Genomic DNA, 16914 nt, shown 5'->3' with positions numbered 1-16914 from the left:
CTTGTGCTCAATAAAAACTAGTTACATTTACTGTAGTCTCCATGTGACTCAAAGTCACAGCAGATCAACCAGCTTAGTAAAATGGTAGATTCAAAGCCTTTAAAAAATATTTTAAATGCGCTCCGATTGGTAATGGTTTATTTATCACGTGTACCAAGATGCAGTGAAAAACCTTACTTTGTGCTATCCAGTCAAATTATACAAGACGAGCACAATCAAGTCACACGCAAGTACACAGGCAGTGAAAAAATACCAGAATGCAGAATATAGTGTTATAGCGTTACAGATATAGAAAGCACAGATTTAAAAAAGGGGAAGTGCCGTAAAAAGATAGGATAGGAGGTCTGGCCTTAGCTTACGAATGGTCTTTTCAGTAGTCTGAGAGCAACAAGGAAGAAGCTGTTCTAATGTGTACCATTAGACTAAAGCATATTATTGAAATAGTTATTTAATCATAAAACGCCTTGAGATAAAGCCCTACATCTTATTGGCTTTTCAAATTATCCATTAAATTAAAAAAACTAATTCATAGTAACTGCTGTGGGTTAAGTTTCTGATATTTTCCAAACCATTTTACAACAATAATATAGGAAAGAAAAAATAACAATAAACAATTTTTTAAGTCTTTGTTTATTTTATAACAAATTACAGTGACATTAAAAGTGCAATATTTATAAATGATCTTGCTAAAAATAGATAATGTGCATTAATTATAACGGTAAAGCATACTTTACGGTTGGTATTTGTTCCACTTGAATAAAACATTTCTTTAGCAATAAGAAACAATGTAAATATCTAATGGACAGTTGATATGCATGAAGCACTTGTTAAAGGAACAGACACATGGAAAAGAAAGACAGTATGTGATTCTTCATTATCATACAAATATACATTAAAAAATCCACAGCATCCATAGATAGCATTTTTTTTCTCGGTGTTCTACTAAGCCAAACTACATTAGGACTTCAAGAGTCATGCTAAGACAAAACTCATACTAGTCATTAATGGTTACCCATATGCATGTCTTTCTGTCAAATTTCTTTCATTTACACTCAGTTGGCCACTTAGTTTCATCAGTAACTTCACAATGAGACCAGCCTGTAGGATGGAGGCAAAAAATAAATGTACCGGTAATTGAAAGATAAATTAAAAGAGAAAATGAAAACAATAACTGTCACCAGATTATATACAAATACCTGACATTGTTTGACAATAAGAGAGATTTATCTTTATCTCAGGAGTGCTCAGAATGATTTCTTACCTGCTTTGTATGTACAACAAGACTCATTTTATTTTCCAAACTGTGAATTTGAAAGTAGGCATCTGCTTCACCCAGCTGCCACACGAGGGAGCCGTACTTAAGGCTAATCAGCAAAGCCTAACAAAAATGGGACATGTCAAGAAATTATTATTATTCACTTCAGTAACTCTCAAGTAAATGCCAGTAACAATTAAAATGTCCATTAGAAATTATCAATTTGTATATAGTTCTGCAGCAATATATGATGTAGAAAGAGGAAGAAAACAGAAAACAAAAACAGGAATATGCTCTGGATAGACAATTCTCACCTACATCAAGTGTCAACAGTGTTTAATTATATGGACCAGCAACAGAGCAATGAAATTCTTAAAAGCTGCAGCTTCTACCAGATATATTAACGGAATAATATAACAAATAAATGTACAATAATACAATAAATTATTTATACGATTTAACCATCCCACAATTATGCAAGAGAAAGTATGTACTGCAACCCTTATACAAAGTCTATAGCAGTTTTGTGCTGAGGTAATTAACCGATCATAGAGTTAGACCTGTTCATATAAAAATATATATATATATGCTGATGGAATTTATGCCTTGAGCAACCACATATACCATCTAGGAGCTGCCTGCACTCTGGCCAAAGTCTCAAAACCTTTCTATACCAACTAAACGTGCCAGCACTGAACCTGTCCCAGTTCACGCTTGATAATTATTTGTAAATGGTTCCCTTTCTTTTCCCACACTAATGGCCACAATTCCCTTTTTCTAATTAATTAGCTGTCTTTAGACAACATCAAAAATATGGCTTCCGTTTCCATGCATTAGTTATCGAAGAAATGTCCGCCAAACATCCATCATGAAGGCCAAATCTACATCTTTAATACTTTGCTACAATCTTCATTCCCTGCCCATCAACTCAATCCCTCTACACACCATACATGTCATATTATCAAAGATAGAGACCAGCATGTGCAGTTCCTTTTTATTACAATTTGTTATATTAATACTTTGTTTGGAACATTTACAATAAATTTACCTTAGTTTCCATGTTTACCAAGTGCAGACCTCTTGTGTTTACACCCACGTAGACCTTGACAACTTTATGACCACTTGAGCTAGCTTTGGTATATATTTGTCCTGTGAAAAAGGCTGCTCCGTAAGTTGGAAATTCCCAGCAAATTTGCAGGAAGAGGCGTTGAAGATGGTGCATCTCCTTACTGATTCCTTCACGGCTGCTTAGGCTCTATTAGAGATCACATTCTTTTAGATATACATTTCAAAGGAAAACACTGTAATTGCTCAAAGGCACAAGGACTATAAACTGCAACAAATCCTGCTGTTAACAAATAACGTAATTTACAATATATCGTTTCCCTTTTTGTGAGAAATTTAAAAAGTACTTGTTTTGAGGTTTGTCGAGTGTGTGTTCAGTTATTGTTTAAAACATTTGTGAAAACAGTGAAAGAAACAAATCATTATACAATGTTCTGCATTATGTAGAAATAACACCTGTATGAAGCTCACAACCTAGAGGTTTCTAAGAGGAAACCTTAATGCATTTATCTACACCTATGTATAGGTCCAGACAACATGGAACATGGATGCTCCTGGTAATGGTGACTAACTAGTTAAAAAGGGGGATGAAATATTTAACATATACCATAACAATGTATGAGAGATGTAATCAAGATTTGTTTAATTATGATGTCTTAGTGGAGTTATGGTAACTTCCTTCCTTAGTTAGGGAAGAGGTAACAAAAGATAATTTGAGATTTATCTAGCAAAGTGCCAGTATAGACATTACTGTTTGTAACCTTTAGATGAATTGGGATTTTTTTCCATTCATTCATTAGTTTCAGGCTCATGATCTGAATGACATGTTCAAGAAACGAAATACGCCAAAAGCTATAAATCAGAAATAAAACAGAAAATGCTGAAAACTGGTCTGGTGATAGGTCATCAACCTGAGAAGCTGAGCTTTGTTTTTCTTTCACACTGATATCACCTGTGCTGATATGTATTCTAGGTTTTTCTGTTTTTATTTAAATTATATTTTTGCCAGTGGGAGTTGGCAAAAATTGGAAATTTGCAAATTTAGGGGTCTGTAGGTTATTTATGATAGGATTTTTCCTACTCTTTGAAATGTCTTTTAGTCAATAGGCTTTCTATACACCACGCTTTACTAACCAGAGCACCAGGGGAGCAACGTTTTCTCTCATTTATGCATTTTTGACTGGATAGCACTGGATGACAATAAACTAAACTAAACTAGATGTGAGACACAAAAGCATAAGTTACACCAACGATCTAGAGATTTCCAGTAACAGTAAACTGTCTACTGCATATCGACTGAAGAATTAGTCATCGGAGAAATGGGGGGAAGCTGACTATCCCTCTTTCCTATTGGTTAATGAAAAAAAGAAATCTGAACATTCACTAAAATATAAAATTTATTTTGATTAGAATATTGTCATATATACCAGGGTGCAATTAAATTCCTTGTTCACATGACCCATAGCGAGTATTCAGTATACATAGTGTATTGATAAATGCAATAAATACGAATACTAAACTGCAGTTTGGTGGAAGATTGTATGGCAAAAATCAAATAGTGCAAAAGAATATTCAAGTACAATCACAGAATAATCATTGAGGTAGAGTTAAGGGTATATGGCAGCATCTCTGGGAATGGGGGTGTGAAAGATATTATTGGTTCAAGAGTTAGGTAGCAGTGGGGAAGAAGCTGATGTTCATGCTGCATATCCAAGCTTTCAAGCTCCTCTGTGTTCATCTGGAAGGTTCAGAGAGACAAGGGAAAATAGCCAAGCCAAATAGACAGGCATGCTTAACAATAGTTCCAGCCTTCCTGATGCAATGCCGCAAAAGATCGACTGGATGGAAGGGTGACCAGCATGTTTGGGCAAGAAGATAGAAACAAATTACTGGAGTAACTTAACGGGATGGGAAGCATCCCTGGAGAGAAGGAATGGGTCAGAGTCAGTAGAGGGGAAGATACAGAGGTATGGAAGTGTAAGGTGTGAGAACGATACATCAAAGGGGCTGAAGAACAAGGACAATGTAGAATATATCATTGTTAGCTAGAAGAAGGTAATAACAAAGCAAACAGAGATAAAATGTAATCAGGGACAGTCAGACTGGTCAGGGAACTGAGAAAGGGAAGGGATGGAGGGAGAGAGAGAGACAGAGAGAGAGAGAGATAGAGAGAGAAAGAGAGAAAACAAAGGTTACTTGAAGTTAGAAGTCAATATTCTCAAGCGAAATACGAGGTGCTGTTCCTCCAATTTGCACTGGGCTTCACTCTGATAATGGAGGAGGCCCAGGACAGAAAGGTCAGTGTGGGAATGGGAGGAGGAGTTAAAGTGTTTAGCAACCAGACAAGGCTGGGCAAGGCTGTGTTCACTACTCTCTGCAGATTCAGCTAGTCAAGAGAAGAGCAGTTGCCATTCCAGGATAAAATGCATCCCCTCAGAACACCTTCTGCAGTACAACTGTGAAGTTTGAGAGAATCTTCATGAACATACTGAATCTTCTCAGATGCCTAAGTAAGTAAATATGCTGATATGCTTTCTTAATCATCGCATCAGCGTGAAGGGACTAGGTTAGATTGCTGGTGATAAGAATGCCTAGAAACCTGCAGCTGTCGACCATCTCTTCAGCAGCAACAAGGATAGGATTATGTTCAACTCCTCACTCCTTTAGGTCATCAACCAACTCTTTCATCTTGCTGACATTAAGGGATAGATTATTGTCCTGACACTACGACACAAGGTTCTCAATCTCTTTCCTACACAATCTTGCATTGTTGTTGTTGGTCCAGTGATATAATTTGCAAATGTAAAGAACAAGTTGGCAAAAAGCAAACTGCGAGAGGAACTCGAAGGTACACAAAAATGCTGGAGAAACTCAGCGGGTGCAGCAGCATCTATGGAGCAAAGGAAATAGGCAACGTTTCGGGCCGAAACCCTTCTTCAGACGAGAGGAACTCAGCTGGTCAGGCAGCATCTGTGGATGTAAATGGGCAGAGGATGTTTCAGATCATGACCCTTCATCACACTTGAAATGTCATCTGTCCATTTCTCTTCACTGATGCTGTCTGACCTGTTAAGTTCCTCCAGCAATTGTTTTTTGGCTCAAGATTTCAGCATCCGCACAAGATTGAGTTGGCATTGTACTCGGCCACACAGTCATGGGTACACAGGGAATACAGCAAGAGCCACACAAGTCGGTGTGGCATCAGTGTTTTCATGCTGGAGGAAATATCATGAACCATTCAAACCAACTGAGGTCTGCTGGTAAAGAGGTCTAGAAGCCAGTTGCAGATTGGGACTCCAAGGCCAAGATTCAGGGATGAACTAATTTGGTATTACTTATGATTTAAAAATGAAGTGTAATTACTTCATATTAAAACCATATTCCGACAAATAGCCTAATTATGAGGGTTTACAAGCATGAGGACTTGTGGATGATTGTTCATTGAGAACTTAACACGCTTATTGTGTGTTTGTCTTTCATGAACTAACATATCATACTAGTATATTATTTTGTATCATAAAAGCATTTTGCATATCAGCTTTAATAAATTAATATTTGTTACATATAACAAAATAATTTTGAGAAAATACATGAAAAATTAAAATCAGTTTTAAAAGAATGTAAAATATGTTTTTTAAATATTGAAACACACCTTGTACTCCTGTAGAATCCTACCAATCCAATGTGGCCCCTTGCTTTTCAGTTTGGTGCATGGTAATATACATTTGAGATTTTCCTCACTGAAAATATGTTAATAAACACATGTAAGTTAGAAACGCTGAAAAATGTTAGGGAAAAATATCTTGTAAAATAGCAAAACAAAATTAATTGAATTAGTAGGAAATGCATGGCATTAAGATACTCAGATACATGGCAGAAACTCCTGTATTAAATCTCTGATCTTAGTCGAGATTAATTTTATAAATACAATTAAATTCCCTGTCTCTCTTTGCATGGGAAGATAAATTAATGAAGTGCAGCTTCTTTAACAGACAGTACACACTTAAGGATATTGGGTAAATTAAGAACTCAGCTCGCCTCTTAGAAACTGGAGAATGACACTGAAAAACATTAGAGATTCATTATTGACTTCATTAAACCATGAGAAATGTGCATTTCTTAAGGAACTATATTTCAAAGAAAAAGCGGAAGTACATCCATCTTTGTCAATGCAAAATTAAAACTTCCCATGTCCAATAATTTAATATCTACAAAAACATTTCTAAATTGAAAATACGTGGTTTGAAAGGGAAAAAATAAATTTTATAAATATGCAACAGCCAGTTCCTCTTAAGATAAAGAATGGGTTTGCTTGGAAGTCTTATACACCTGAAATACTGATACTATCTTTTTTTCTACAAGTACTCACTAAATTGCTGAGATAAACAGAATTTATGTTTTAAACAAAATTATCATGTCGGAATGCAAAAGTGTATGAAATTATTTCAACTGTTTAATTGTCCCTTATTGGAATGTATTGGAAAAAAACACATATTTATTGATAATCTGGATCTTAACATCTAACTATCAAACTTAAGGTGAGATTGCAAACAAGATTCCTTTGTGACTTTGAGTTTACAAAACACTTTCTGACTGAAAAGGGAATGGCAATTTAATGGTCCTATATGTAAAACTGCATGTCTTTTTGGCACAATGCTTAAGGCCAAATATATTGAATTTGGAGAGAATGTTATTCAGATTCAGAATTTAGAGGGTAAAATAATGACAACAGCTGAAGCAATGTTTTTATCTAATAACGTTTTTATTAGATTGTCTTCAAGTCTGTCTAAATCGTACTGGTATTGATTTATGTTTTTATAGTGGTAAAGATTTTGTTGGTTTAACTGCTATTTGAAAGCAGTGTCCATTAAACTATTGAATATTGTGAGGATGGCTGTCAAAGTATGCAGCGGATATTGATCAGCTACATAAATGGGTGGGGAAATGACAGATGATTTAAGCTGAGCAAGTGTGAGGTGAGCACTTTGGGAGGTTGAATGTAATGCGAAAATATACAAGTAGATACAAGTAGATAGAGTGATAAAGAAGGCATATGGTCTGCTTGCCTTCATCGGTCAGGGCATTGAGAAAAGAATCAGGAAGTCTTGATACAGCTTTACGGTACTAGTTAGGCAGCATTTGGAATATTGTGTGCAGTTCTGATCGCTCCACAACAGGAAGGACGTGGATGCCTGGGAAAGGGTGCAGAGGAGGTTTACCAGAATGATGCCAGGATTAGAGGCTATTAGCAACAGGGAGGTTGGACAGACTTGAATTGTTTTCCCTGGTACGCCGGAGATTGTAGAGAGACCCGCTAGAAGCATATAAAATTATGACAGGCATCGATAAAGTAGGCAGTCAGAATCTTTACCCTAGCAATGAAAAATCAAATACTCGAGGGCATAGCTTTAAGGTGAGAGGGCAAAGTTTAAAGGAGATGTGCAGGGTAAGATTTGTATTATACAAAGGGTGGTGAGTACCTGGAATGTGCTGCCGGGGTGGTGGTTGATGCATATACCATAGTGGGATTTTAGAGACTTTTAAATAGGCATATGGACATGCAGCGAATGGAGGGATAAGGATTATGCACAGGCAGACAAGAGTTGGTGTTGGCATCATGTTCAGCACAGACATTGTGGGCTGAATAGCCTGTTCTTGTGCTGTTCTATGTTTTATGAATTAAAATCCAATCCAGTGAAAGAGTTTTCATTAGGTAATTGCGATTCCACAGAACGGATTAATGGAGACAAAAGAGGGTTATAATATATTAATTAAAATATGAAATAATATGAAATAATAAAAAGCATGTTTCATATATTCAAGGTTTTACCATAAGGTAGACAATTAAGTTTCCCAGGGTCAATCAATTGACTTGGATATCTTCATTTATAGCACTAAATAATAGAAAGTTTCTCATCCATAAAAACTAAAATAATCAGCTGAGAGATGAAGGAAACCAAGTAGCAGAAAAAACTATTGGAAACCTCAAGTTGAAATCCCTGTGGATTTGGTCTGTCTGCATTTGATATGTCACTTATATTTTTACTCACTTGAGGAATCCCTGCTTATGTTTTTTACTGTCATAATTTCCATAGATGATTTGAAGAAGTAGACCAGCCAGAATTATCAACTGGCTGTCAGCACAAGGATACAATCCTTTCAGCAGGCTGCTACGTGCCTCATCAAACAGAATGAGGATAGCCAATGGATCGTCCACCTTTAATGCACAAGATATAGTACATGAAGATCAAAAAACTGCAGGTCCAAAACCGGAAATAAAAAGAGAAAACGCTGCAATCTTTGAGCAGGTCAGACAACATCAATGCAAAGAGAAGTGGGGTGGAAGATTCAGGTTTGACACCCTTCATCAGAATTGGGAAAGAGAGAAAATTAGATATATGTTTCAGGAAAGGTGAGGCAGTTGTGGGAATGGAAGTCACAAAGAGAGAGAGAGTGAGAGGGAAGCTGCGAAAAAAAAATGTAGGAGAGGACCTTCCCCAACCTGAGATATTCCCTTTGACATATCCACCCATCCCCAACCTCTGCAATATTAACTAGTTTTCTCTTTTCCTATTCTGATGAAGGGTCTTTAACTTGATAAATTACCTCTGCTTTTCTATCCACAAATACTGTCTGACCTACTGAGCGTTTTATTTTAAATAAACATATATATATATATATATATGCGCATTATGTACATAATATGTAAAACTATGTAACTATGTTTAAACATCTGACACTATATCAATCCCACATCTGCAAATGTGTATGTGATAATTAAAAAAACAATGAACAAGATAAATCTACAAAGCTGAATAGTAAAAAAAAAACTGTAGTTAAAATTGATACACTAAAATGTCTATTTGAATATATGTAGGTCAAAACAAGTGACAACTATGTTAATGATCAAGTCTGTGCATTGCTTTCCTTTTCCATTACGTATAACATCCATTCCCAAACCTGGCGAAGGTCCATACCTCACAATCTATGGAATGGGAAGGAAGCAATTTGTATGCTGCCAGCCCCCAATATTAACAAGAGAAGAACAGCGTTGGTGACTCGCCCACTATTTCCCACATCTAAAACATGCAATGCCCAATGAAAATCTCAATATGATTGCACTGCAAATTGCGTAATCTGATTGTATAAGTAAGGGCAACAATTCCAATCCCAGAATTCTGCAAAACACTGTAAACCTTTTAATAGAAAAATAAAGAAAAACTTTAGATTGCTATGGCTTTCTATTACTTAGTTCGATGGTGGTGGTAGTGAAATGCAACCTACCCCATTATCATCATAGACAAGCAAATGATGGAAAAAGCAGAGAAAACCTTGACAAACATCACAACAAAGAAAATATTTAAAACTTAATCCAAATATCGAACTAAGATACTTTAAAGATAAAAACTTATTATATCAATCAAATAGATTTAAATTAGTAACTGATTATTTTTGATTGACGGGAAGATGGAAAAATCTGCTTAATGATTCTATATTGTATAGGGCCCTAGTCAGACCACACCTCGGGTATTGTGTGCAGTTTTGGTCCCCTAATTTGAAGAAGGACATTCTTGCTATTGAGGGAGTACATCGTAAGTTTACAAGGTTAATTCCCAGGATGGCAGGACTGTCATATGCTGAGAGAATGGAGCAGCTGGGCTTGTATACTCTGGAGTTTAGAAGGATGAGAGGCAATTTTATTGAAACATATAAGATTATTTAAGGTTTGGACATGCTAGAGGCAAGAAACATGTTCCCGATGTTGGGGGAGTCCAGAACCAGGGGCCACAGTTTAAGAATAAGGGCTAAGCCATTTAGAACGGAGACGAGAAAACACTTTTTCACACAGAGAGTTGTGAGTCTGTGGAATTCTCAGAGGGCGGTGGAGGCCGGTTCTCTGGATACTTTCAAGAGAGAGCTAGATAGGGCTCTTAAAGATAGCGGAGTCAGGGGATATGGGACGAGGGCAGGAACGGGGTACTGATTGGGGATGTTCAGAAAGGCAGAATGGCCTCCTCCTGCACCTATTGTCTATTGTCTACTACAATGACTAATTTTATCTTCATGTTCATGATTATTATTATTATTATTATTTTTTTTTAATTAAAAGTGTTAGAACACTAGGAGTTATAAAGCCAGACCTCCTGTACGAACAACCTACCATTTCAACACATTTCCTTATGAGTTGCAATTACTTTTCAGTCAAAGTCAAAACTTGCGATCTTTATTATTATATATACAGTGATCATTTTTAAGCAGTGGAAGCATAGTGAATATTAAAGTTAAAAACATGTAACTGACAAAACAACCTATGAACATTAACCTTCTTCTCAGTTTCTAGCTGAAGTCGCACATCCCTGCGCAGGAAAAGTTGTGGTTTTTCCAAGTGGGGATCAAGGCATGTTAATTCCATAACAATTTCCGGCCAATCCCGCAGGTGCTGAAGAGACTTGTGGTATGGTTTAAGTTGCAAACCTGGATAAAAAAGTCATTTTATTCTCACGAAGCAGAAGTTAATACCTTTTAGACACACTTAATTTGACTACAAGCCATAGCTATACACAAAAAAAGGTGTAAGCTCAAGGCTAATAGAGTGTCTCATCTCTATTGGAAGAACAAAGGAAAATTGTCAAAGTATATAAAAAGACCATGTGCATCACAAAGGAAGTAAACTATCTCAAGTCTATTGAGAGTTTGGGATGTGATCTCACAGAAGGACATGTGAAGGGTAAGTCTTTGATACAGAGGTTGGTGAGTTGCCAGAGCAGATGTGGGGGCAGACACATTGATAATGTTTAAAAGGCATTTGGACAGGTACATGGATAGAGAAAAGTGTTGACAGTTATGAGTCTAGTAAGGACAAATGGTCAGCATGGATGAGGTATGCTAAAAGGGCCTCTTCTGGGAATTTTAAGTTCTTACCTTGCCGGAGATGTGATTAATTTTCGGATCACATTCTCCGGCGCGCTCTGCAGCCTTTCATCGAAGGAGCTGGAAGCCTCCTCGGACTGACTTTGAGCCCTATCGCGGTGTGCGGACTTAACATCGGAGCTGATCCCTTGCCTGGAATCGCTCCCACCGCGGACTTTAACATCAAGAGCTCGCAGTCTCGGGAGAGGCCGAGTCGGGAGCTCCAACGTCGCGGAAGGTTTGACCAGCCCCGACGCGAGGTTCGATCGTCCAGCGCGTGGGAGCTGACATTCCCCCGATGCGGGAGCTGATCGCCTCGATGTGGAGGGCCCGAACGAGGGCTATGGGAGTCAAGATCATCCCGTCAACGGGGACTAGAGGCCCACGACCGAGGAAAAACTAAGGGAAGGGACTTGAACTTTATTTCGCCTTCCGTCACAGTGAGGAATGTGTAGGAGTCACTGTGGTGGATGTTCATGTTAAAATGTGTTTGTGAGTGATCTGTTGCTTTTAATTGTATGACTGACCTGGCAAATTAAATTCCTCGTATGTTGCAAAACATACTTGACAAATAAAGTGCGATTCTGATTCTGATTTAAAAGTACCAAAGATAACAAATATAATGTATTTCAGAATTGATCAGTGTGGTTGGAAATGTTTACTAAAATTACACCCGATAGCATGTTTATATCATTCTTTTTATTTTAACAATTCATATAAAATCCTTGTCAATATCTGGCCATTTAACTTACACTACGATATTAATATCCATGTATTAAATTATTTTGTCAACTTTCTTACTGAGGTTTTCAGAGCAGATCCAGATGGTAAAATACTGTTGTGTTTCCTGTGAAAGCCGCATGCCTTCCATAATCTGCTGCACTGTTGTATTGTTTCCATGCCTCAGTTCAACAGCACGATATGACCCATCGGTACGATAAATTCGAACTTTCTCATACTAAACAAAAAGAAAGTACGTTAAAATTCAACTATTTGGTTAATGTTTTGGTAAAGTTTATTCCTCCCATAATAACATATGATAATCTTCTAAATTATTATCAAATCAACTTTGTTAAAGATGGTATTCCTCAAAACATTCTCTGTGAAACATAGGCTCTGGTTTTGCTGCATGGAATTGCCAGCACATACAAGAATCCTGCATAAATGAAAAAGCTCTTAATATGTTGGACGGGTTCTGTGAGTTGCACATAATATGGAGCCCAATGTTAATATAGAAGCTTGCTGGAATTCCACTATACAATCTCTCATATCCCACTACAGACCGAGCTGTGCAACAACCCTATTCATCTTACTGGAACTATTATGACTATGAAGGAAAATAAGAACAAGTCACATATTTCAATTTCAATTTTTAGTCTGCAGTAGTGTTTTTAATATTATAAAATGTTTTAGGCAATTTTATCCTTTTTGATTTTTATTTCATGTTTTAATTGTTTACTTAAGCTTGATAGTTTCAAGTCAGAGGCATTGAGAAGCTCTGATAAACTGAAGAAAACAAAGCCAAGGTACTTTTTTTCCATCTGTTCAAGATTTCAGGAATTTTGCTGGCCATTTGGCTCCACTTGTGGCCTTCATTGTCAACGACACCATGCAATGTTCATGCCGAATGCATTCCCTTTACCCAAGACCATAAGGCTACAAAATTAGAAACCATAGAATTGCATGAGTCCACTGACCTAAGTCAGTCATTTTACCAGAGCGGTTCATTTTTTCACCTTACCAATGTATTTTGGTTTATGATATTATTGTAAAGTGGGTATAATTTGGTACCTTCTGAGATATTTGTTTATTTTTTAAACAAACTGCATTCATAAATTTTGAAGATTTTCATCAGATGTTGCTGATCTGTGAAAATTAAATTTCAACTGCTGGTTACAGTATAAAGTCAAATTTTTACAGAGCACTATGTTTTACAGAGCACTATGTCCCCCAGTCTTTTCAGGTAAGGCAGAGGTTCACTTGCACCTCCTCCAACCTCATCTACTGTGTCCGCTGTTCCAGGTGTCAACTTCTGTACATCGGCGATACCAAGCGCAGGCTCAGCGATCGTTTCGCTGAACACCTCCGCGCAGTCAGCCTTAACCTACCTGATCTCCCGGTTACTCACCACTTTAACTCCCTCTCCCATTCCCAATCTGACCTTTCTGTCCTGGGCCTCCTCCATTGTCAGAGGCCCAGCGCAAATTGGAGGAACAGCACCTCATATTTCGTTCGGGTAGCTTACATCCCAGCGGTATGAACATTGACTTCTCTAACTTCAAATAGCCCTTGCTTTCCCTTTCTCCTTCCCCTCTCCTTTCACAGTTCTCCCACCAGTCTTACTGTCTCCGACTACATTCTATCTCTGTACCGCCCACTCCCCTGACATCAGTCTGAAGAAGGGTCTCGACCTGAAATGTCACCCATTCCTTCTCTCCAGAGATGCTGCATGTCCCGCTGAGTTATTCCAGTATTTTGTGTCTACGTTCGATTAAAACCAGCACCTGTAGTTCTTTCCATCACATGTCTAAATATCAGTTGTGCTGCTGCAAGTAAGATTTTTATTGTTCTTTCAGGACAATACAATGACAATAAAACACCCTTGAATAGCAACATGATGCTTAGAACATTATGAATAAATTAAGTGCCCATGAATAAACATCACAGGCACAAACTAAACATCAAAAACTATATTTTGATTATTGAATTAAAAAAGCTCAGATCCATTAAATATTTGAATACTGATAAAATGCAAAGCTTGGGTTGTCTAATTTTAGAATAAGCTTCAGCAGTTAAAGAGTAAATGAACTTACTGGCTTATTCAGTACATCTGTAAGGAGTTGTACCGTTGCTTCCCAATCGTTCTGTTTGTTTTCTGTGCAGACGTGCAATGATGTCCTTCCTTGCTGATCCACAATATGCTAGAATAATTAACATGCATAAAACAATTTATCACAATATGCAAGTATTGTATGATACAATAACAACATCCATTATTAAAATATGTTTCATGCAAAGTTATTTGTCTGCAAACGGATGTGTGTGCAATTGTTATAAGCTGGACAGTTTTACTGTGAATAAACACAAAAAGCAGGAGTAACTCAGCGGGACAGGCAGCATCTCTGGAGAGAAGGAATGGGTGATGTTTCGGGTAGAGACCTGTGAATTGTGACAGCAACTTTACATTTTTTCAACGATTCCAAGGATCCTTCACTATCCCTTTGCCAATTATTGCAAAGCAAAAACAATATTTCAAGAATGCAGAGACAAAAGTATCTGCAAGAGAAGAGGCATAATGCTTGATCCAGCCCACTGTGTCGCTGTTTCCCCTGCATATTACCACTGTAATTGCACTCATTTAAGTGCAATTCTTTGTTGGATTGAGCTGGTTTTCTGGCTGCCAACAATGTCCATGAGGCAAAGCTAGCACTGAGCAGTGAGTCAACTTAGACAATGCAGCCTAAGGCTGTATAGCTAGACATTTTTGATGACCTTTTGACATCCTAATGATGTTCAAAAACATTTGGGTGACCTCCTTATTACATAAAATTCCCTAGTTTAGGGGCCAGATAAAGCATCCGCAACTATTTGTCTTTTCAGAATGTTACTTTAAGTACCTGGGAGCGAGGATGCAGAGCTCGGAGAATGACATCAAGGTCCGGAAAGCACTCGCATGGAAAGCCCCCAATAACATGGAGAAAATCTGGACGTCTCGATTGTCTAAGGGTCTCAAACTGAGATTCTTCCATGCAGCTGTAGAGACCATATTATTGTATGGGTGTGAGGCATGGACTCTCACTCGAGCACTGTCTAAGTCTCTCGATGGTCCCTACACCCGAGTGCTCAGAAAAGTTCAAAATGTCAGTTGGGGGGACCACATCACCAATGCCCCGCTCTATGGGGAGATTCCACCTCTGACCGAGAAGATCAGGTGGAGAAGGATGAGGCTCGCTGTCACTGCCACCGCCACCAGGAATGCCAGCAAACAAGGTTGTGCAGTGGGAACACACCCATGGAAGACATGACCCGGGACAGCCAATCAAGATGATGCTGAAGACATTGATGGAAGACGCATATGTAGGGACAAAAGAGGAGCTTGCCAGCTGCATGGAGGACAGAGATGTGTGGTGCGTCCGTCACCGTGCCCGCGGAAACCAGCACCACTGCGTCGCTAAGGTGTTCAACGATGATGAATGAAGAATGTTACATTTCAATGCGGTTGCCTCTTGTTCCTCTAAACGTCAATGAGCACAAAAAAGTACCAATACAATTTTGGTTTCCTTATTTAAGAAAGACATATTTTTAGAATTTAGAGATACAGCATGGAAACAGGCTCTTCATCAAAAAGAGTCCACACCGACCAGCGATCACCCCTGTACACTAACACTGTCCTACACACGAGCAACAATTTACAATTTAAGCCAATTAGCCTACAAACCTGTACGTCTTTGAAGTGTGGGAGGAAACCGAAGCACCCGGAGGAAACCCACACGGACACAGGGAGAACATACAAACTCCGTACAGACAGCACCCGTAGTCAGGATCGAGCCTGGGTCTTTGGCGCTGCAAGGCAGCAGCACTACTGCTGTGCCACTGTACCACCCCTATTTAGGATATATGTTCCGGAAACATTGAGTAGATTGGCAATACTCTGGAGTTCAAATTGATGAGGTAGTTAGAAAGTTAAAACAAATCTGAGGCTTGAAGGTGGATGTTGCTAGGACATTTCTCAGCATAAGGGATTCTAGAAATCAGAGAAATAGGCTCAGCATTTACAAATATCTATTTAAGAATGATATGACTGAGATGAGAAAGAATTTCTTATCTCAGAGAATTGGACATCTTCCCAACTTTCTAGTCCCGACAATAGGTAAATTCAAAGCAAAAATAGGTTTTTGGATTACTTGGGACTTAAGGGTTACAAGGATCAGGCAATAATGTGGTGTTGCGACCAATGGTTAGATGTACAGTGGCTTGCAAAAGTATTCATACCCCTTGAACTTTTCCACATTTTGTCACGTTACAACCACAAACGTAAATGTCTTTTATTGGGATTTTATGTGATAGACCAACACAAAGTGGCGTATAATTGTGAAGTGGAAGGAAAATGTTACACGGTTTTCAAATTTTTTTACAAATAAAAAACTGAAAAGTGTGGCGTGCAAAAGTATTCAGCCCCCTTTACTCTGATACTCCTAAATACAATCCAGTGCAACCAATTGCCTTCAGAAGTCACCTAATTAGTAAATAGAGTCCACTTGTGTGTAATCTAATCTCAGTATAAATACAGCTGTTCTGTGAAGGCCTCAGAGGTTTATTAGAGAACATTAGTGAACAAACAGCATCATGAAGCCCAAGGAACACACCAGACAGGTCAGGGATAAAGTTGTGGAGAAGTTTAAAGCAGGGTTAGGTTATAAAAAAATATCCCAAGCTTTGAACATCTCACGGAGCACTGTTTAATCCATCATCCGAAAATGGAAAGAGTATGGAAAGAGTATGGCACAACTGCAAACCCACCAAGACATGGCCTTCCACCTAAAGGGGATATATTTAGGGCAAGGAGAGCATTGATCAGAGAAGCAGCCAAGAGGCCCATGGTAACTCTGGAGGAGCTGCAGAGATCCACAGCTCAGGTGGGAGAATCTGTCCACAGGACAACTATTAGTCGTGCACTCCACAAA

General features: G+C 38.2%; 1 protein-coding gene across 4 annotated transcripts in view; it reads right to left on the bottom strand.

Moving 5' to 3' along the window:
* Nucleotides 1–612: 612 nt before the first annotated feature.
* Nucleotides 613–16914, bottom strand: part of krit1 (KRIT1 ankyrin repeat containing) — a 50940-nt gene continuing 34638 nt past the window's right edge. For all 4 annotated transcript variants that reach the window (XM_033012435.1, XM_033012453.1, XM_033012460.1 and 1 more), the window contains 8 exons: nt 14044–14151; nt 12032–12188; nt 10644–10795; nt 8371–8537; nt 5973–6060; nt 2304–2510; nt 1262–1378; nt 613–1098 (listed from right to left, as the gene is read on the bottom strand). In XM_033012435.1, coding sequence (XP_032868326.1) covers nt 1009–1098; nt 1262–1378; nt 2304–2510; nt 5973–6060; nt 8371–8537; nt 10644–10795; nt 12032–12188; nt 14044–14151 — 1086 coding nt within the window. In that variant the 3' untranslated portion in view covers nt 613–1008. The remainder of the gene's footprint in view (nt 1099–1261; nt 1379–2303; nt 2511–5972; nt 6061–8370; nt 8538–10643; nt 10796–12031; nt 12189–14043; nt 14152–16914) is intronic.

This window comes from Amblyraja radiata, chromosome 2 (genome assembly GCF_010909765.2).
Source record: "Amblyraja radiata isolate CabotCenter1 chromosome 2, sAmbRad1.1.pri, whole genome shotgun sequence".
Lineage (NCBI taxonomy): Eukaryota > Metazoa > Chordata > Chondrichthyes > Rajiformes > Rajidae > Amblyraja > Amblyraja radiata.
This window is presented reverse-complemented; position numbering and strand designations above follow the sequence as displayed.